The sequence below is a fragment of the Plecotus auritus genome, assembly GCF_963455305.1.
Source record: "Plecotus auritus genome assembly, chromosome: 9".
Lineage (NCBI taxonomy): Eukaryota > Metazoa > Chordata > Mammalia > Chiroptera > Vespertilionidae > Plecotus > Plecotus auritus.
In genome coordinates this window covers 100298991-100321550 of record NC_137783.1, presented here as the reverse complement: position 1 = coordinate 100321550, position 22560 = coordinate 100298991, and the positions used below count along the sequence as shown (strand labels likewise).

The following is a 22560-nucleotide window of genomic DNA, read 5'->3' as shown; positions in this document are numbered from 1 at the left end:
CACCCCTCCCCCCCCCCCCCCCCCCCCCCCGCTGTGAAGTCCCATGTCCCGCATGGTTCAGGGTTCGGGCTCTGGAAAAGGGGGCCACACACAAATGAAAGAGATGAAACAAGAAATAATAATTTGGAAGTTGGGGGCCAGGTGGGAGCCCATCCCAAGAGGAAGGACTCTGGTTGGGCTCAGGCCTTGCCATCCTTTTATTCAGTTTGGGATACACCTATAGCCCTTAGGCAGGCAATTTCCAGTAACAGACAGAGTATCTTATCAGTAAGGATTTACATGACTATTTGGTAGGGAAGTTGCTCCAGCTACCATTGTCTGGACTAAACAGTGGGTGTACAGCCCTGACCTTTGCTAGGGCTCAAGGGTCATCAGCCTTCAGGGTTCCTTGTCCACACATCTCTGCTAGTGAAGACAATGGGTGGCTTCCCACACCCCCTCCTTCCCCACCCCACCCTCCACCCCCCATACACACACAACATGCAGATATCTGGAGGAATAGCATTTCAGGCTACGGACAAAGCAAGTGCAAAGATTCAAGGCTCCGTGTTTGAGGAGCAGTGAGGAGGCTAAGGAAGATGAACAGGAGTGAGGAGGAGGAGGATTTCAGATCAGAGAGCTATCTAGGGTCACAAAGGTAGGGGGTCTATAAGTCACTGTAAGGAGTTTAGCTTTCACTCTGAATGGGAAGATACTGGGAGGTTTTGACAAAGGAGTGACATGCTATGTTTTATTTTCTATCAGAAATGCTAAAGACCTTGCCTCTATAAAGATTTCTAGATTGCATGTACACTGTTGGAAAATAAGGCAATAGAAAACCAATCACTAAAATTATATTAAATATGAGATAGTATCATAGTATACGCTATAAAAGTCCAATCTCATTTTTCCATCATTTCTGGCTTATTTTATAGCAAAAACGGGTGTAGAAATAGGTACTACCATAGAGTAAAAAAGAACTACTGAGTTAGATTGAGCAGGAAAATGTGCATCATTTTTCACAAGTATTTTTTAGAAAGAAACTTTTCACATGGCACAAACTTCCAGTTATAAGATAAATAAATACTGGATATGTAATGTACATGATGACTATAGTTTGCACTGCTTTATGGCATGTTTGGAAGTTGTTAAGAAAGTAAATACCAAGAGTTCTCATCCCGAGGAATAAACCTTCCCCCCTGCTTTTTTTGTAGCTATATGAGATGATAGATGTTAATTATTGTGATAATCATTTTATGATATATGTAAGTGAAGTCATTATGCCATGGACCTTAAATTTCCACAGTGCTCTATGTCAATTACATCTAAATAAAACTAGGGGGTACTTTTTTGATACTTGGGCTTCACTTTATTTTTTTTTCCTGTTTCTTAGAGCCTGATTAAAGGATTTCTGTCTACACCCTCTTTAACTTATAGCAAATTACCCTGTAACAAGCCAAACTTTAAAATCCAATGTGCAGGATAGCTGCTAATATCAAAGCAGTGAATCTTTCTGCATCTGCGGCTGAAGGATGGAATGACTTATTAACCATGGGTCCTCAAAGATCCTTTTTACCCTAATCATCCTACATTTGAGTTGTTGTATTACAGACCTCTAGAACTTCCAGGCATGAGGGTATAAAAACAGAAACCACAGACACTATATTTTTGTTTTTAAATTCAAAAGCTATAGTCTAGGTAGGAAACTGGAAAGATTTACAAGAATATGCAAGTCAAACGGAACATGTTTCTCCTCTATTATATATGTATACACTCCACCTCTCGCTGACCAAAAATCTCATGTTAAAGAGTGAGAGAAGGGAAAAGGGAAACTTTGATGAGAATCACTTCAACTTCAATCCTTCTCCCAACCCTAAGCCTTTAAAGAAGTTCCCTGGCACCAATAGGGCACTAGGGAGTAAAGCAGAGACAATGGTAAAGGAATATCCAGATAGAAGATCCTGAGCAGCCTCACAGAACTCCATTGCACCCCAAGAAGAGTAGGAAGCAGCCATGAGATATAGCCTAGTAGCACAATGCTCCTTTTGCTACTAGGTTTTACCCATGTGGACATGAAATATAGAGAAGGCATTTTTTTAAGTGAATAAGCTCTGTGGTTGGAATGAGGAGGAAGAACAGATGGTAGCATGGACTGTATAACTAGAGTCCTGGTGGAAACACATACACCTCAGCTGCAAATGCCAACATAAGAACAATGACTCCTGGCCCAGTCGGTGTGGTTCAGTGGTTGAGCGAGCATTCACCTATGAACAAGGAGGTCATGGTTCAATTCCTGGTCAGGGTACATGCCAGGTTTATGGGCTCCATCCCCAGTGTGGGGCATGCAGGAGGCAGCTGATCAATGATTCTCATCATTGATGTTCCTAACTCTCTCTCCCTCTCCCTTCCTCTCTGAAATTAATAAATACATACTTACACATATATATTAAAATATTTTAATATATATTAAATATATATAATTTAATTTAAATATATATATATATGATTTAATATCTATATTAAAAAAGAACAATGACTCCTGAAAATTAGAAAGGGAATGTCCCAATAGGAATGATCTCATAGTGGATGCCAATTGAGGACCATGATGGATTCCCTTCATATCTCTCCCACCAACATCATTCAATCCACCACTAATCATTGAAGCATTGTTCTCAACACAGGGATGGACAATATTACACAATGTCTGTTCTCACTGAGCTGCTGAGGCAGAATATATGCACCAGGGAACAGTTTCCTCTGACAGAAAAATAAATTAAAAATGGTGGTATAGGGAAAGTGAGGAAGTGATTAAGAGTAAAGCAAAAATGCTTTGAGAGAACCCAGAACTGACAAAGATTATGTTTTTACTTCTTGGAAGATTCAAAGCTAACACTAAGATCATATTGGTTTACAGAAAAATAATATTAACATTTCTATGCTGTATTCTAGTTCCTTGAGATTCCTCTGTGCCAGGTACTGTGCTAGACACTTAGTGTCCTGGTGGAGCCTTCTACTGGGGGTGGCAGACCCCGCCTTGGCATTAAAGTATCACTGACATCTTGCAGCCAGAAGCCATTTGGTGCCTACATGTCTTGAAAACACCAAATCCAATGGTTATTTGCCCTGAACTTTTTGTTCTTATGCTACCAGGTTTTGTCTTTACATTGCCAAAATATTAGAGCCAGTTTGAACTGGCTCTACTAACAACAACAACAACAACAAAATACAGAACACTAAGTTAAAACCCAAATTCATAAAACCATTATTTTGACCATTAATCTTGGTTTTTGCCTCATATGAGTAAACTGCAGTTGTAAGAGGATAGTTCCTTTTGCATTTTCCTGCATTATCCAAGATTTTGAAAAGCCATGGATGTCTTAATAAAACCTCTTCTTCTCCATTTAAGCCTACATCCTGGGAAGACCCAGCTAAGAAAACAGAAAGAGAGAAGCATAGTGGGCTAGGCAAGGAGTCCGATGGGTAGAATGAAGTTGAAAACCAGAGGATGCTTAGAGGGTCTTCTTTCTCTTTCAACATATAATTCTTGAGCCTACTATGTGACGAACACTTTGGTGGGTACCAAGAATCAGAGATAAGGGAGACTTATGATCGCTGCCCTTAAAGAGCTTACATGTCCTTCCCAGATGCTTTAAATAAACTCAGCTTGTTCAAAGGAAGAAACACAGGTGAGAATTAAAAAATATAACAAGCATTTGCACTATATAGTTAGAATCTACCCATGTTGTTGCCCCTTATTCTAAACTTTTCTGGTTATGAACTTCATTTTGGTTCCATTTCTTAATTACTGTTCTTCACAAAGAGCATTATAGCAACAATTTAATTTGTACTCGATTTTCAAAATTTGACTTTGGAAAGCCAACCCCTGCAAGACAAGAACCTTGGTTATCCTAGCTCAGTACACTGAGACCCCAAACAAAGCTATTTTCCCTCTGTGCCCACCTTCATCTTCAATAACAAAGACCAGATATACCTGTCTCTTTGACTCACACAGCCCATCAAGGAACAACAATCAGACTCATTTCAGAAGCACACTAATTGGAGTTAATGTGCATTCATGCTCTGAAGTTTTAGATATAACTGGCCAATGTTCAAATCACCATAGGCTGAAGACTTCCTAAACAAAAGATTTTTAGATGCATAAAATAGAGTTTTTTAAAACCTTTAAAATTGCATTACATTAACTCTGTTTTGCCTATCTTGATTTTGACATTGAAAAATAGCTAAAACACTATGTGGATTTTATTTCATCATTCATCCTTTCTTTGCTGGCATATGTTCATAAACCAATTAAAAGTCCTGGCAAGACTTAAGAAGAGCAGCAACACCTATTGCTGGGATGGATGTGAAGTAAAATCGCAACAGCATGCATTGTCAGTGGAAATGTGAAAGGTGAAATTAGTCTGGCAACACTTATTCAGATTAAGTATGCATGCTCTTGGAGCCAATAATGGCACCCCTGAGACTCTATCCTATAGAATAAAAGCATCAGTAAATTAGAATGTACATGCAATCGTCAGATTGCAGCATTAATCATAATGGCAGAAAACTGGAAGCAGCAAATTCCTATTGACAAGGGAATGACTGAATAAATTATGATATACCCACTCTATGAAATTATACATCCATCAGAGAATGAATCAAAACTATACCAGACAACTTGAAGAAGCATTCATATAATATGGACATTTTTTGAGAAACAATTACTTTTCACAATTCTGTGAGCATATATATGTATGCATGCTCCAGTATGAAGACAGATGATAGATATAGTTATAGATGATATAGATATAGATATAGATATAGATATAGATAGATATCAATACAGATATAGATATAGATATGTAGATATAAATATAGATAGATATAGATATATAGATATAGATAGATATAGAGATAGAGATAGAGATAGAGATAGATAGAGATAGAGAAAATCTCCCACATACATATATATAGTTTACGTATGAATGCATATTATATGAATTATAGGGGGGCAGGAGGATTAAACAATTAAGTTGTTGAAATGGGTAACCTTGCATGTGGGGAGGGCATAGCTAATGCAGCACAAGCAGGAAGTGAGTGAAAGGGGAAATATGTAAAAATGGAAAAGTAAAAAAAAAGAAGTGCATTGAGAATAAAAAGTGTACATTTGATAATTTTTGTAAAATGAGGTATATATTTGGGACCATGCATCTAGAAATTGATTAAAAATAATTTTTAAAAATTCAAATGGAGCAAATATCAAAGCATTAAGAATCTAGAAAAAAATATAGGGGAAAAGTTAACTAATCTTGAAATGGGGAAGAACAAAGGAAAGAAAAAATAAAAGAAAAAAGTGGTAGATTTTTTTATATATATATATATAGTAAACGATGGAAATTTATTGAGAAACAAGCACAGACTCCCACATGAGGAGGGGAAAGAGTCCCCAAAGTGGTAGATTTTTATCACATAAAAATTAAAAATATTTTGAATGTCAGAGAGCACTACTGTATAAGCAAAATTAATAGCAATCAACAAATTAAAAATATTTCAATAATTATGACAAGATAACATTATTCATAAATAAAACGCTCTTACAAAACAAAAAGAATCTAGCAGCACTTAGAAGAATGGACAAAGAGCTTGAGTGAATCACAAAAATATATATAAATGTCTAGTAATCATAATTTTATAAGTTCAGTCTCAATAATGAATAAATTGCAATCTAAAGCATTAAGTAACAAATTTTATTAATTTGACAGAATATTTCAAATAATTAATGCTACTAAGGGTATATGTAGATATGCCTTTTCAAACATTGCTGGAAGCACCATCTGGCAAAGCACTTTGACAATTTTGTATCAAGAACCTTAAAAATGTCCATATTGTTGGACTCAGTAGTTTCATTTATAAAACTGACCATACTGAAATAATAGGAAAAGCCATGGTTTATATATATGGATGTCCATTTCAGTGTTATTCATAGTAGAAAATTGGAAATAGCCTAAATATTGAACAAGAACTGCTTACGTAAGTTTCAAATTATAGAATATTATGTAGCCATTAAGAGATTTTCATTACTATATAATATGGGTAAATATTATTAAATTTAAAAGTCATAAAAACACCTCACATGTTATCCCAATTTTATGTATAAAAAAAAACACACTAGCCCTAGCCAGTTTGGCTCAGTGGATAGAACATCGGCCTGAGGACCGAAGGGTCCCAGGTTTGATTCCAGTCCAGGGCACGTGCCTGGGTTGTGGGCTCGGTCCAATGTGCAGGAGGAAGCCAATCAATAATTCCCTCTCATCATTGATGTTTCTCTCTCTCTCTTTCTCGCCCTTCCTCTCTGAAATCAAAGAAAACACTAAAAAAGTAAAAATATTTACTTCCAGATTTGAAATTATGATTTTTTAAGCTTTTAGGTATTTCCTAAACTTCTCATAATTGGCATCTATTAATTAACACATTATTGTCATTGTTAACCTTTTCTTCAAGTATGATCATTAGATTCAGTCTTACTCAGTTTCCAAATCAATTCTGAGCAGAACAGAAAGTACACCACAGGTGTCAACCTAACAATCCAAATATTAAGCAATCCAACTGCTATTGATTAGCACTGCATTCCATGTAGCTTCTAACTCAGGCATACAACCCCAATTTTGTTCATGTGTGTGTGTGTGTGTGTGTGTGTGTGTACTACTTACTACCTGCTTTCGAAGTACTATCACTTATAAGTATCAATGACTTGCCCCTCCCTTCATATTAATCCTCACCTATTAACCTGAGACATGCCTCAACTTGCCTTCTTACTCTTTGGTAACTGTTACTTCCAACAGTAGTATCCAAACTTTTTGATCCTACAGTCCTACCTGTAAAAACTTGTTGAACATACAACTCTAATAATGCTATAATTATTTTTTAAATAAATAAATATATATATACACACATATATGTAACTGTTAACATAGTATATGTTACAAATTATCCAAATATTAAAAATTATAAAGAATATGACTAAAAATACAAATGTGGAGTCTATTATTTTGTTCCTACACCCCAATGGATCATGGCCATGCTATGGAGATCACAGGCTTAGACCACACTCTTCAACCCCACTACCCATCTCTTTCCCTCATTGCATCTGGAACCTCGTTCTGAAATTCCAGAATGCCTTAGATTTGAGTCAACTCAAACTATGACAATATTCATAGCAGAACTCACTTGTCTAATGTGAAGTCATGTCCTTCTCATGCCCTATTTTATCTTTTACCAAAATCTGTCTTTTCCTAGATAAATAATATATACAGTGACAAAAGAAGAATTATTCAATGTCCTAAATTCAATTACAGCAGGCAGGAAGGCGGGACCAAGAGACAAGGAGAAGTTAATCTGTTAACAGACATATGCCAAAACCAACAAAAGACTGCTCACGTTACTGAGAGTATGTTGAAACTTTGAATCAACATCCAGAGAGCTATCCAGAAAAAAGAGCCAACCACCAGACATCACCACCTTTTGCTTATGCATGAACATGCTGGATCGTTGCCCACAACCAGTCCAGAAGCATCCAATACGTCTACCTTATGAACCATCCACCTATCCCAGAACTTTCTCCACTTCACATTTCCTCTACACCCCCCCTTATTTATAGCTAATGTAAATTCATTTAAAACAACATATCTTTCTTCCCCACACTCACTATATAAACGACCTCCATCGACCTCAGGATGGTGGACATGTTTGTCTTCTCCAGCTAGCCCTGCTGCAGGATGCCCCAGGACCAGATCCTTTTTCTGGCTAACATGTGGCTCAATAAACCCTTTTGTTCAGGACAACTTTCACAGTATAACTACATTTCTACTATTAGTGTTACCATTTGTTAATAATGATTGCTACTTCTTTACTTGCATATGTCATAACATTATTTAGCTCTTTCAAAAGTTTCAGTGACATACCTCTGCAGACTTTGGAAGGTTATTGTGGCATGGAGCAAGAAGGGACGTCTTCTCCCACTTCTGTGCAACTTGATTGGCTTCTTCTATCTTCTGCTCATAACTTTTTTGAGAATTCAGCAATGTCACCTCATAAAATTCTTGAATATCTGTGAAGAAAATGTAAGGAAAGAATCAACATGTCGTGTAACACCTCATAAATACCTTCTGCATGCATGTGTATATGGACAATTTTGCTGATTAAAGGAAGTGCAGAGCCCTGGCCAGGTGGCTCCACTGGTTGGAGTGTCGTCCCATGCACCAAAATGTGTCAGGTTCGATTCCCAGTCAGGCACATACCTAGATTGTGAGCAAGTTTGATCCCCATTGAGTGTGTATGAGAGGCAATTGATTGATGTTTCTCTCTCACATCTCTCTCTCTGTCTCTTACTCTCTCTCTCTCTCTCCTTTCCTCTCTCCATCTCTCCCTTCCTCCTTTCTTCTCTCTCTAAAAACGAATAAAAACATATCCTAGGGTGAGGATTTGAACATTTTGTAAAAAAAAAAAAAGTGCATAAATATGCATCTCAAAGAAAAAAAATAAAAATAGAGAAAATCCTGAAAATTGCATTTTTGCTTCCATGAGAATTCTTACAGCAGCTTTATTCATAACTGCAAAAACTGGCAGAAACCAAGATGGCTTTCAATTGTTGAATGGATAAACAAAATAGTAAATTCACGTGATGGAATACTACTTAGCAATTAAAAGTAATGGGCTATCAAGTCATGCAAAAACATGAATGAGTCTTAAATGCAAATTGCTAAGTTAAAAGACTACACTTCTCATTTCCTATAATACTTAAAAACAAAACTAAGGCAGTATAATAATCACTGATTGCTAGAAGTTCTGGGACATGGGAGGAGGATCGAATAGGTAAAGCACAGGTTGATGGCGAACACCTAACAGGAAGCATTTGTCAAAACCCATAGAACTTTACAGCACAAAGAGTAAACCTTAATGTAGGCAATTTTTTTAAATATATATTTTATTGATTTTTTACAGAGAGGAAGGGAGAGGGATAGAGAGTTAGAAACATTGATGAGAGAGAGACATTGATCAGCTGCCTCCTGCACACCCCCTACTGGGGATGTGCCTGCAACCAAAGTACATGCCCTTGACTGGAATCGAACCTGGGACCCTTCATTCCACAAGCCGATGCTCTATCCACTGAGTCAAACCGGTTAGGGCAATGTAGGCAATTTTTAAAAAAATTATTAGGAGGTCAGGGAATTCCAAGATGAAATGCAAAATATAACAAAAGAATCTAACTGTTTTACAAATGTAGGATTTTTCTTTTATACTTTCTTTGTCTTGGTTCCCCAGTGTCTACTCATTTTCCGATCATTGCCTTTATTCTAATGCCTTCAGTGAGGTTATTTCATATATTGGAGATGAAATAGGGGAAACAATGTGGGATTCATTGGAACTCTATACTATCTTTACTTTTCCATAAGCATTAAAGCTACTCTAAAATAAATAGAAGAGGTCAATGGGGAGGGAAGGGGGGGCATATGTAATCTTTCAACAATAAAGATGTTTTAAAAATAAAATAGATTATTTTTAATTGTCTTTTTTAAGAGATTGCACAATCACTGTTAGAAAGCTGCCCAAATAACTCCCAAAATGAATGCTTTCATAACTCCATCTTCAGGTTTACGATGTAAATGAGATTAAAAATTATCCCACAAAGTTAAATGTCATAATTGTTTAACATATGAAGTACGGTTTTGAAGACATCTGCTTCTGACACTATGGCTAAGTACTCTGCAGATTAACTAGGCACTGGAGTGGATGGAATGCTTTGAAGCATTACTGATGTTGCAGCAGATGGGGTAGGTCTCCAAGATGAATCTTACACACACACACACACACTCTGAGCTGAGATCAGATCAGCTAGGGGATTGAAGGATAGGATGGTTCTGAGGGCAGATACCAAGTACAGAATTTCTATCAGCACACTGGACCTTATATCAGCAAGTAGAAGTAAGGAAGCAAACCCTTGAACTTCCTCATTGAGCCAAGAGCCTAAAGGGATGCTGTTCAATGTCAGTGGTTCCCCAATGGCTATGGCAGCAGCAAAAGAAAATGTTTTCTAAAGGAAATTTTAAGGCTGAAGGACTCTCATTGATTAGGTTCAAGAAATGAGCTCACAATCAAAGATCACAAACCCCTCAAAAAAGGCATGTCACTATGGATGAAATTCAGCAGGAACAACTTAGGTTTAGATGACCAGTTATTGTTGATTTTGGAATTTTCTCATATAGGATATAGAAGAAATATGTAAAGTGTTAAAGAAACAATGGTCACAATTACAAAGATGAGCAAATAATAAGGATCTAGTAAGAATAAGCAGGCAGAATGAGGAAAACAAATATAACTTGTGAACATTATAAATAGATTAATGGATAGCTAAAGAGATAGACTGATGTGATATATAATAAATATAATAAAATGCTAATGATAGAAATTATGTGGTGAGTGCACAGGTGTTTCGTGTAATATTCTTATAACTTCGCTATGTTTGAAAACTTTCATAATAAAATATTAGAAAATATGTAATTATTTAAAGTTAAAAAATTAATTGATGGTTTAAACAGCGGATTAGAAAAAGCAAAATGGAAAAATATACCCAAAGAAATTACCCAAAATGTAACACAAGAGAAAATAAAATGGAAAATAATACAGCAATATCAAGATGTATAGAGGATACATGAGAAGGCACACTATTTTTCTAATAGCTGTCTTCAGGGAGAAAATAGAATAAATAGCAAATGATATTTAAAGCAATAACAGATATGAAAATTTTAGAACTTATTATATAAATGCACATGTCCTGAAAGTGCACATGTCCCTAAAGATAATAAATAAAACCTATGCCTAGGATCAGACATATAATAAAATTGCAGGATACAAAAGACAAAGCAAAGATCTTAAAAGCAGTCAGAGAAAAAATGAATTAGATTTCTCAATAATAATGAAAGCCAGACAACAGTAGAATAATAACTTCAAAATTTTGAGAGAATATAACTATTTATATAGGCATGTGTTCCTTTGCAAATCATACATCTGATTATAAAATAATGAAAAAACTTGTATCTAGAGCATATAAAAAAACTCTCAAAATACAATACACAGGAAACCAAACAACCCAGTTGAAAAATGGGTAATAGACTTGAACAGGCAGTTTCACTAAGAAAGTAATAGAGGGCAAAGAAGCACATGAAAATATATTCAACATCATTACTCTAAGAAAATGAAAAATTAAAACCACAATGAAATATCACTACCTAATTTTTAGAATGGCTAAAATTAAAATGACCAAGTACGCACAGGAATGTGAAGGAACTGGAACGCTCATACACTGATGATGAGAATGGAAAATGGTACAACCACTTTGAAAAGCAGTCTGGCAGTTTCCTAAAAAGTTAAACATACAGCTACTATGTGATCCAGCCATTTTTGTTTTTGGTATTTATCTCAGAGAAAGAGAAATATGTATGTCCATCTGAAAAGTTAAATCTGGAAGCAACCCAGATGTCAATCCATAGACGAATGAACAAACAAATTGTGGTGTGTTCATACAATGGAATACTGCCCAGTAATAAAAAGGAACTATTGATACAAACATCATGGATGAATCTCAAAATAATTATGTCAAATGAAAGAAGTCAGACAAAAAATGAGCTCATCTTGTTTAATTACAGTTATATAAAATTCTAGAAAACGCAAACTAATCTATATTGACAGAAAACAATCAGTGATTGCCTGAGCGTTGAGGGGAGGGTTGGCAGGAAGGGGTGAGTGGGAGGATCACAAAGGGTTGAAAGGAAACTTTAAGGAGTGATGGATATGCTCACTACCTTGACTGTGCTAATAATTTCACAAAACTCTGTATTTTTAGGCACCCATTCATACATATATGAAAGAGCATATAGACCAAAGCAATGAAACACATGAAAAGATGTAAGGACCTCAGTGGAAGGGGTGAGTAAAAAACTGTGATAAGGGACAAATACATAGGTAGACGCAAATTAATATAGTTCTACATTTGGCAGTGATTTCAGAAATGTTTATTTTATTATTATGCTACATATAATACATATAAATTACATATATTCTTTTATATGTATTAAAATTACTTTTTAAAATAATGATGAAAAACTGTTTCATAGATATTAAGACTGATATTAAAAAGTTACAAATACTCAAATTTTATGCCCAGCTACCACTTTATTCTGCCACTAGTAATAAAGTAGCTGTGAAGTCATGTTTGGAAAATGTGTAAGAACAGAGGGTAAAAGCCACACAGATATAAATGCCTCCAGATTTTTAAATATAGTATGGGTTGGTAGGATATTAACTAAGTTGACAAAGGTCACAGGAATAAGGAATAAAAAAGTAAAATCCAAAAAAATATGTTTCCGTTATCTGCTCTTAAGAATCAGTTAAAAATAAAATAAGTAAAACATTTTTGCAGACAGTCAAATTTCTTTGCATCAACTGTAAGGATGTAAACACTTTCATAAGCGGCATTTGCAAGTTTCCAAATTTTGAAATGTTAGGTGATAAGTTATCCAGAAATAGAAGCATATTTATCATACTCATTTTAAGGATTCATACCAAGTTACACTTTGAAACATAATGAATAGCGGTGACTTGATCACATTTAGAAAAATGCTCTGGACAGTATTTTAATATTAAATTTAAAAATCTTCATGAACTTATAACCCCCAAACCTGATGAATGCTCAGTCTACTTAACTCCTTTGTCTATATATTCTCCCTGCCTAAGCAACTACTAGAGAGGAAGAAGGTAATCTTTTTTTATTTTTTGTTAATCCTGACCTGAATATATTTTTCCCACTGATTTTTAGAGAGAGTGGGAGGGAAGGGAAGGAAGAGAGAGAGAGAGAAAGAGAAACATTGATGTGAGAGATATACATAGATTGGTCGCCTCCTATCAGAGCTAGGGAATTGAACCTGAAACTCAGGTATGTTCCCTGGACCAGAAATCAAACCCTCGACCCTTCGGTGCTCTAGCAACACTCTAACCACTGAGCACACCAGCCAGGGTAGAAGAGGTAACCTTAATTAAGTTAACCATTACTTCAATTTGAAGATAATTCTCCAACCAATGGTAAATCTTACTTCTGGTTAGTCAGGATTATTTTTTAATCACACACACACACACACACACACACACACACACACACACACACACACATACTAGAGGCCCGATGCATGAAAATTTGTGCAAGAGTAGGCCTTCCTTTACCCAGCTGCTGGCACCGGCTTCCCTCCGGCACCCAGGATTCAGGCTGTTTCCTCCTTTGGCCACCAGCAGGCACCCGGGACCTGAGCTGGCTTTCCTCTGGCCCTGGCTTCATCAGGAAGGATGTCTGGAATGACGTCCAGAAGATGTCCACTCTAATTAGCATATTATGCTTTTATTATATACTAGAGGTCCGGTGCACGAAATTCATGCTCGGGGAGGGGTGTGTGTGTCCCTCAGCCCAGCCTGCACCCTCTCCAATCTGGGACCCCTCAAGGGATGTCCGACTGCCCGTTTAGGCCCGATCCCAGTAGGATTGGGCCTAAACGGGCAGTCGGAAATCCCTCTCACAATCCAGGACTGCTGGCTTCCAACTGCTTGCCTGTCTGCCTTCCTGATTGCCCTTAACTGCTTCTGCCTGCCAGCCTGATCACCCCCTAACCACTCCCCTGCCAGCCTGATTGATGCCTAACTGCTCCCCTGCCAGCCTGTTTGCCCCTAACTGCCCTCTCTTGCAGGCCTGGTCACCCCTAACTGCCCTTGCCTGCAGGCCTGGTCACCCCTAACTGCCCTCCCCTGCAGGCCTGGTTGTAGGTGTTTCTCTCTTTTCCATGTCCAGTGTGGAAAGAGAGCGTGTCCAGTTCCTCAGTAGAGGAGCTGGGGATTGAGAAATAAAAGAAAGAAAAAGACAAGACACAAAGATAGAAGAAAAAAGCTGGGGCCAGGTGGGACCACCGTCCTCTCTGATGGAGGGACAGGAACTCAGAGCCAATCCAGCAAGTTTATTTTATATCCCAAATACCAGGAAGTTTCATCAAAAGGTCAAGACAAAAGGAGATTATTTGCATTCTTGAATAGGCCCTGAGCATTCCTGGTGCTAGGCTGGATTTAGATATCAAACATACTTCCCCACACCATGGGTTGATAAGAGTCAATGCTGATAACACCCTTGCCCTTTTGGCAAGGCGTGTTCCCAGGGCGTGGCTTTGCCTGTCACCTTGGGTTCAGCTGACAATAATTAAAGAAATGTCCATGAGCCTTCCCAGCCGCTGTCTACACCTGGTCCCCCCTTAACTGCTCTCCCTTGCAGGCCTGGATCCCCCCCAACTGCCCTTCTCTGCAGGCCCAGTCGCCCCCAACTTCCCTCCTCTGCCGGCCTGATCACCCACAACTGCCCTCCCTTGCAGACCTGGTATCTCCCAACTACCCTCCCCTGCTGGCCATCTTGTGGCAACCATCTTATGTCCACATGGGGGCAGTCATCTTTGACCACATGGGGGCAGCCATCTTGTGTGTTGGAGTGATGGTCAATTTGCATATTATTCTTTGATTAGATAGGATTAGATAAGATACAGGCCTGCTGCATGGGTGGGGGCTGGCTGGTTTGCCCTGAAGGGTGTCCAGGATCAGGGTGGGGGTTCCCTTGTGGCATGGGGCAGCCTGGGTGAGGGGCCTGTGGTGGTTTGCGGCTGGCCACGCCCCCCAGTGACCCAAGTGGAGGCCCTGGTATCTGGGATTTATTTGTCTTCTATAATTGAAACTTTGAGCCTTGAGTAGAGCCAGGCCTCCTGCTCCATCCGTGGCCACAGCCATTTTTGTTGGGATTTATTTATCTTCTATAATTGAAACTTCATAGCCTTGAGTGGAGGCCTGGGCCCACCGGAAAGCTTGGCTTCCTCCATCTCTGGGGGCAACTCAAGCCTCCTGCTCTCTCCAGCTCCATGACTGCCGCCATTTTTGTTGGGATTTATTTATCTTCTATAATTGAAACTTTGTAGCCGTAAGTGGAGGTCTGGGCTCAGCAGGGCAGGTGGAAAGCTTGGCTTCCTCCATTGCTGGGGAAACCCAAGCCTCCTGCTCACTCCGTGGCCACAGCCATCTTGGTTGGGTTAATTTGCATGCTTGCTCCTGATTGGCTGGTGGGCATGGCTTGTGAGTGTAGCAGAGGTATGATCAATTTGCATATCACTCTTTTATTAGATATGACTAGAGGCCCGGTGCATGAAAATTCATGCATTGGGGGGGGGGGGGGGTCCCTCAGCCCAGCTTGCCCCCTCTCACAGTCTGGGAGCGCCTGGGGGCGGGAGGCAACCCGGCGATCAGGGGAAGGTGACACCCCCATCACACCTCTGCTGCTGCCACTGCCAGCAATGCAAGCCTCAGCTGACCCTGGTTACCTGAGCCTCGGGCCAGCTCTGGGCGGCTGGGCAGCTGACAGCCGAGGCTTGCCTGCTCCTCGGGCTGGCCCTGGGCAGCTGGGGGGCTAAGGGGACTGGGGGACTCCAGAGGCAGGTGCCCTGGTGGGGCTGAGGGGACTGGGCGCCACCATCTTGTGGCTGTGGGAGCCGCCATCTTTGAGGGTGTGGCAGTCAATTAGTATATTCCCTCTGTATTGGCTGTGGGCGCTGTCATCTTTGTGACGGCGTGAGGGTCAATTAGCATATTCCCTCTTTATTAGATAGGATATATATATATATATATATATATATATATATATATATAAAGCCTAAGCGACCATCGCAACCGAATGGATGACCAAACAGGCTGGGTGGGGCGACCAGGCCAGCAGGGGGGCAGTTAGGGGCAAGCAGGCAGGCAAGCAGTTAGGAGCCAGTGGTCCTGGATTGTGAGAGGGATGTCTGACTGCCGATTTAGGCCCGATCCCCAGGATCGGGCCTAAACTGGCACTCGGACATTCCCTTAGGGGTGCCAGATTGGAGAGGATGCAGGCTGGGCTGAGGGGATCCCCCCCCCCCTGCATGAATTTCATGCACCAGGCCTCTAATATATATATATATATATATATTCATCACTTTTCAAGCATCTCTTTTTGACACCCTCTCATATCCCCACCACCACAAAAATCACCACTTTCTGTTCATTCCCACTGCTGGAGTCCAGGTCCTACCATCTCTTGTGCACACTCTTCCCTTCGCCCAGATGACCTTTCCCACACATAGAAATCCTACCTTTCCTTCAATGCCCAGTCCTAGCACTATGCCTTGTAAAAGGAATATCTGAAGTCACAGATCTAAATAAGAAATGACATCATCATAGAAATATTCTTACTCAACCTGCATTCCATTGAGTAGGACATGTGTGAGAGTAAGAACACCCACGCAGCAGCCATGGAAAAGAAGAAATGCTTGTGTGGGGAGTTATGGGAGGAGATGGGCAATACTGCTTCTTTCCTCCCATTCCCACCAAGTAGTGCACAAATCTATTTAAGACTTATTTCTCACTCCACTTTTCATTAGCCAGTGTTGTTCATCTACCTAATCTCAATTCAACATTTCAACCCAGTAAGTAATTTTTAAGTTCCAGGCAAGGCTCTTAAAAATGAAAATGACGTCCTAGCTTCCTATGTATTCTCTACTATCTAGCATCATTTTTTACATTTAGTAAGCACAATGAATGCTTGCTACTTTTAGTTTACTTGCATTCTCTCTCTATTTAATGCTCATAGAGAAGAAAAATCATTGAATAAAGTCAAATCTCTTCATACTCAGGATGGCAGAAAGCCTGCATATTATTTTGGATTATGTTTTTATGTGACTTGACTACTTGCTTTGTTCACAACTGCTAGCACTTTTTATTTTTTACCTTTTTTCCTCAAATGGAAAAGCTTTGCTACTTCTGATGATATATTCAAAATGAACTCCTTAAATTTTTAATTCATACCATTTTGACCTCACAATTGCTTTTTAAAATAGTTTATAAATTCTGGTCAAATTTACAGAAGAGTGCTTGTCAAACTCTAACATACACGTGAATCTGAATCACCCGGGGATCTTGTTACAATTATAACTGCGGTCAAGAGTGGGCCTAAGTCTCTGCATTTCTAACAACCTGCCAGGTGACACCAATGGCTTCTGATCCACCAGCAACACTGGGCCTAAGAAATAACTCCTCTGAAGATAGAACCTAAGACTTTATATTCTCATCTCAAACATCCTTGCTGAGTTATTAGAATCCTCTTCATCTTCAGAGAAAGGGGTGGGGTAAAAATAACTCCCAGGAAGAGAAGCAAATAGACAAGAGAAGTACTCTGCCCATTGACTCAAAAATAATAATACGTACAATATTTCTGGCTAAAAATGATTCAGATTCAATTAGCTAGAACTCAATTAAAAAGAACTATATCTCAGTACTCTGCCTTTAGGACACAGTTAAAAAATGAGCTTCTAGGTCCATCTGAGACAGTCCCTATTCGGTCCACTCTCTCCCTTTGGTTTTAACCTGCACTCCGAGACCTGGTGTTCATAATGGCAGTTAAGTCTTCCATTATCAAACAGCATGAGAAAGGGAATCCATAAAAAATAGAATTCTCTCCTTTTTTAAAAATATATTTTTATTGATTTCAGAGGGAGAGGGAGAGAGAGATAGAAACATCAATGATGAGAGAATCATTGATCAGCTGCCTCCTGCACACCCCCTACTGGGAATCGAGCCCACAACCCGGGCATGTGCCCTGAACGTGACCTCCTGGTTCACAGGTTGACACTCAACTGCTGAGCCATGCAGTCCAGGCAATAGGATTGTCTTCTTAAGCACAATCTTAAAAACTCATATACTCAACATACTTCATCTTCTTCCAAGCAGAGAAAACCTGACATGACATACTTATTTTAATAGCGATACTATTTCCTCAAAAGACCCGGAGAGTTACTCTTAGAGATATGCCTTTAAGCACCTGAGAATGAATATGCTCAGAAGCGGTGAAACTTTTTTTTATTTGATAAAGATTTGATTTTTTTTTTATGGCTAAAATTCATCAAATTGTGCATATGGTGAATGGTGGAGAAATGGATATCCTTTTACAAGACTTAAATTAAGAAAATAAGAGTCAAGTCATGAAATGTCTTTCTTGTATGACTCACAAATTGATCTGCAATTATCTACTTAGCAATAGTAAAACAAACAAAAAAAGTAACAAGAATGCAGGATGCTTAACATATTTACATACTTTCTTATCCATTCACTCACAGGTTGGAATGGAAGTGATGGGAAAGGCTCTCTTCCCTTCCTCCAATGCCAGCCTTCAGGTTGATAGTATGATGGGGAATCACCTCTCCCCGCTGCAGACCAGAAATACCTTTAGAGCTTGTTTTTGTTGGTTCGTGTGTGTGTGTGTGTGTGTGTGTGTGTGTGTGTATGTGTGTGTGTGAAATAGGCACGTATGGCTGTAACTCACCAAAGCTGTTTAATCCCAAGAATTCACTGAAATTAACTTGATAATTTTCTGCTTTATAGCCTCAATAAAGAGATGATAATCTTTGTAAGTGAGCCTTCTTTCTTATAAAACATATGCATTATGCTTCTAGCATCCCTTGTTCTCTGTAAAGTTTCCCACACCACATACCTGATTATGAATTCACTGGAGCTGTATCACACAGTTTTCTTGAAATATTTAAATCTGTTACAAAGTATAGTTTTTGTATTTCCTTACCCTTCCTTGAACACCTGGTTCTGTGTGGGAGTCAGATAAATGCTCATATCCAATTTCCTTGCACTACCTCCATATCCTATACTTTACCTTCTGCAAAGCAAAAAATATCATTGCCCTGGTTCATTTGAGTCCAAGACTACCTAGGTGTGGGTTCAGTCCCTGGTCAGGGTACATACAGGAGGCAATGAATCAATGTTTCTCTCTCACATTGATGTTTCTCTCTCTCTCTCTCTCTCTCTCTCTCTCTCTCTCTCTCTCTCTCTCTCTCCCCCCCTTTCCTCTCCCTCTAAAAATCAATAAAAACATATGCTTGGGTGAGGCTTAAAAAATAAGTAAAAATAAAAGAGCCATGTTCCATTTAAAAAAATATATATTTTGGAGACAACTGCTGAAATTGACCATGGACTGGGCATTAGATAATAGTATTGCATTGATGCTAAATTTCCTAATTTTGATAACTGCACTATTTATACAGTAAATATTCTTGTTTTTAGCAAATATACATTGAAGTATTTTGTGTTAACGGGGTCTGATGTTCCTAACTCACTCTCAAATGGTTCATTAATAATAAGTACATAGATGTATGTGTGTATGTGTGTATATATATATATATATATATATATATATATATATATACACACATACACACACACACACACACACACACACACACACACACACATATATATATCCCCCCATATATATATATATATATATATATATATATATATATATATATATATATATATATGGGGGGATATATATATATATAGAGAGAGAGAGAGAAACACACACATAAATGGAAAATGATAAATAAAATAGGGCAAAGTGTGAATAATGGGTGAGTGTGTGATATGTGAGAACATGGGCCTCTTTCCAAGCTCCAACTCCCCCTCCCACCCTGTGGGAATATGATGAAGACCATCAGTAAGTGGACTGTGAGACCTTGGGAGCCTGGCCAGCTGCTTTTACATGTCACTATAAACATCTACAGAGAAGCAGCCAGCATTTTGATCTCACACAGTTTGCGTGCAAGCGCTTTCCCCCACTGCATGTGCTATTTGCTTTCTTTTCTGTACTCTATATAACACTGACCTGAGAAAACTGTGGAAAACTTCACCAGTGGCTGCCACGGGTGCGCACGTAAATCCTGATAAACCCATGTCTTTCACAGCCAGCGCTCTAGCTTATTTGTTTGGAATAGACAAGCAATACACCTTGGCTCTTTGCCTAATGGGGAGTCTGGGTAAAATATATAGGAAGTCCTTGTCTTATTCTAGCAACTTTTCCGTAAGTTTTAAATTATATCAAATAGTAAGGTTTGAAAAAACGATCGGGTGACTAGGAGACTAGGGGTAAGTATGAAATTGAGAGATATTCAGCAACATTGGTAAGAAATATGTAGAGGGAAAAGATTCAAAGAGGACCAAAGTGTAAAGTGCAGAATGTGATGGAAGAGGTAGCTAAGCAGCGCATAAGTGGATTCGTATAAGAATCTAGAAGTTAAAGCACAAGCATTGAAGTCAGACAGACCATGACTCTGCTATTTACTAAATGTGTGGCCTTTGGCAAGTCACTTAACCTCTCTGAACCTCAATTTCTTCACCTAAAAGATTTGCATAATGTAAGTACTTCAAATAGTTGAACAGTTACATAGAACATAATAAATGGCAGCTATTATGCTTTTGATTAATGCATCATCTTTGAACAATGCTGTATACACAGTTCTAATCAAATGGAAATCTGACCGCAGAATATGCATAACTAGGGGTCATTCATTTCAGTACACTCAAGAGCACAGACACTTGAAGCAATACGTAAGTAGCAGAGTTAATACTTGAGAAAGAGGCAGAAAACTTATATACAAGTTTTTAAAAGTAGCTAATTGAAACAGAAATTTTAATAGAAATGAAATAAGATGTGCCTAAAGCAACACAGTACTTTTTCCCCTCAAAAAAAAAAAATAAAGGTTTTTTAAAATACAACCCCTAAAATAAATTTTAATTCAAAATATCTCTGATGAATAAATGTGATACTTCAAGTTGCTCAAAAAGCAGGCACTAAATAAACTGAAGATATTGTTAATGCAAATCAGCTACCTTTTATCAGCACTTATACTCCCAAACCACCACCAGGTGTGTTTTATTCTATATCTAGGAGATAATTAACCTTCAATTTCACATCAATCATCCAAGATACAGAAATGTTATAAATCCTTTTCATCTTACAAAGATTTATCATGTAAACTCAACAAAGCTCGGAAGGATAAGTAACTGTAAATAAGATCCTAGTTTTAAATTCCATATTCCTGCATGCCTCCTCACCTGCCAAAAAACCCAGATATCTTCTACTCTCCGATTAGGTATTGATATTGCTCACTGGGAGAGGAAAAAAATTAGCATTTGTGGTTTATCCACCATATGCTAGGCAGTCATACTTTGAAAACATTCATTTCACTTAGTCCTTGCAACCATATTCTATGGCATTACCATTACACCTATTTTAGAGATGGACCAACTGAGTCTTGTTCAACATCACCAGGCTGTGCAGTGGCAGGGTGAGGACTGGAATCCACATTCGATACAAAAGCCTACACTGCTTATGTTTTTTTTTTAAATGTTTTTATTTATTTGAGAGAGAGAGAAAGGCAGAGGGAGAAGGGGAGGGAGAGAGAGAAGCATCGTTGGGCTGCCTCCTATAAGCCCCCAACTAGGGAACAAGCCCACAATCTGGGCATGTAGCCTGACCAGGAATTGAACTGGAGACCTTTTGGTGCATGGGATGCTGCTCAACCAACTGAGCCACACTGGCCAAGGCAAGCCTACACTGTTTGCTACAACATGCTTCAGTAATATGCCTAATGGAACATAAGGGGTTAACTGAGTGGTATCAATGCTAAAACAAGCATGTCTCATTGTAAGTGCATGACTAGAATATTATTTCAAAATTTTTTCAGATCACCAGATGGAAGGAAAATCAAACCTAAGAAACTCTTTCAAAAACTTTCCAAGGCCTGTTACCAAGAATACTTTAATCTCAACTGCACAGTGCTTAGCAGAAGCTATTTCATTTCTCTCTCCATCAGCAAAACCTCAAACAGAATGAGAGTTTGGGCTCCAGGGACCATATCTTTCTAGCTGATGAATGCCAAGGGGAAGCAAGCATGCTTCTGTATAGAGGTAGCTACAGACTGTCAGCAGAGTTATGCTTGGAGACAATTAAATGTAAATAAAGATTACTACAAATGACTTTTTTGGCATCCACAGCTTCTTTGGTTTGCTTTACTCATGCCATGAACACAGGTTATTCAATAAATATTAGATAGGCAATAAAATCGTAACACATTTCTTCTCTGGAATTAGAAGATAATTAAGGTAATTGTCTTTAGCATAAAATAAGATGATAAGTAAAAAAAAAAAAAAAAAAAAAAAAAAAAAAAAAAAGATGGTAAGATAGGTATAAAATAAGAAACCAGACTGTAGGGAAAATACGACGAAACTAAGAAGATAAGAGAAAAAGATGGCAAGATAGTTAGGAAATAAAAAAGCAGACTGTAGGGAAAACTTTACTGTCAGGCACATAAGTATAGATTTATTTAATATTCTGTTTAATGGTGATTTTATGCAATTTTATAATCAATCCAATTAGCCAGCTCAAATGGGCCAGAACAGCATTTAGTCTACAGGGAGATGTTATCCAGAGAGACAAGTCAAGTAGGAAAATAAAATTTTTTTCTCTGACATGAAAAAAAGACAGTGTGCCTCTCATCTCCTCAAATCTGGTATAAAGAGAGTCTTATTACAACTCACCCCTATCGTTTTCTTTGTTTTCACTTTGTTCTTAGTTTTTTTTTCTTATTTTGG

The 22560-nt window shown here is 38.4% G+C and overlaps 1 protein-coding gene across 8 annotated transcripts in view; it reads right to left on the bottom strand.

Annotated features, from left to right (window-relative positions):
* DLG2 (discs large MAGUK scaffold protein 2) overlaps window positions 1-22560 on the bottom strand; it is a 2053927-nt gene that overhangs the window by 1753624 nt on the left and 277743 nt on the right. For all 8 annotated transcript variants that reach the window (XM_080687299.1, XM_080687274.1, XM_080687295.1 and 5 more), the window contains exon 3: window positions 7941-8086. In XM_080687299.1, the coding sequence (XP_080543425.1) occupies window positions 7941-8086 (146 nt within the window). The remainder of the gene's footprint in view (window positions 1-7940; window positions 8087-22560) is intronic.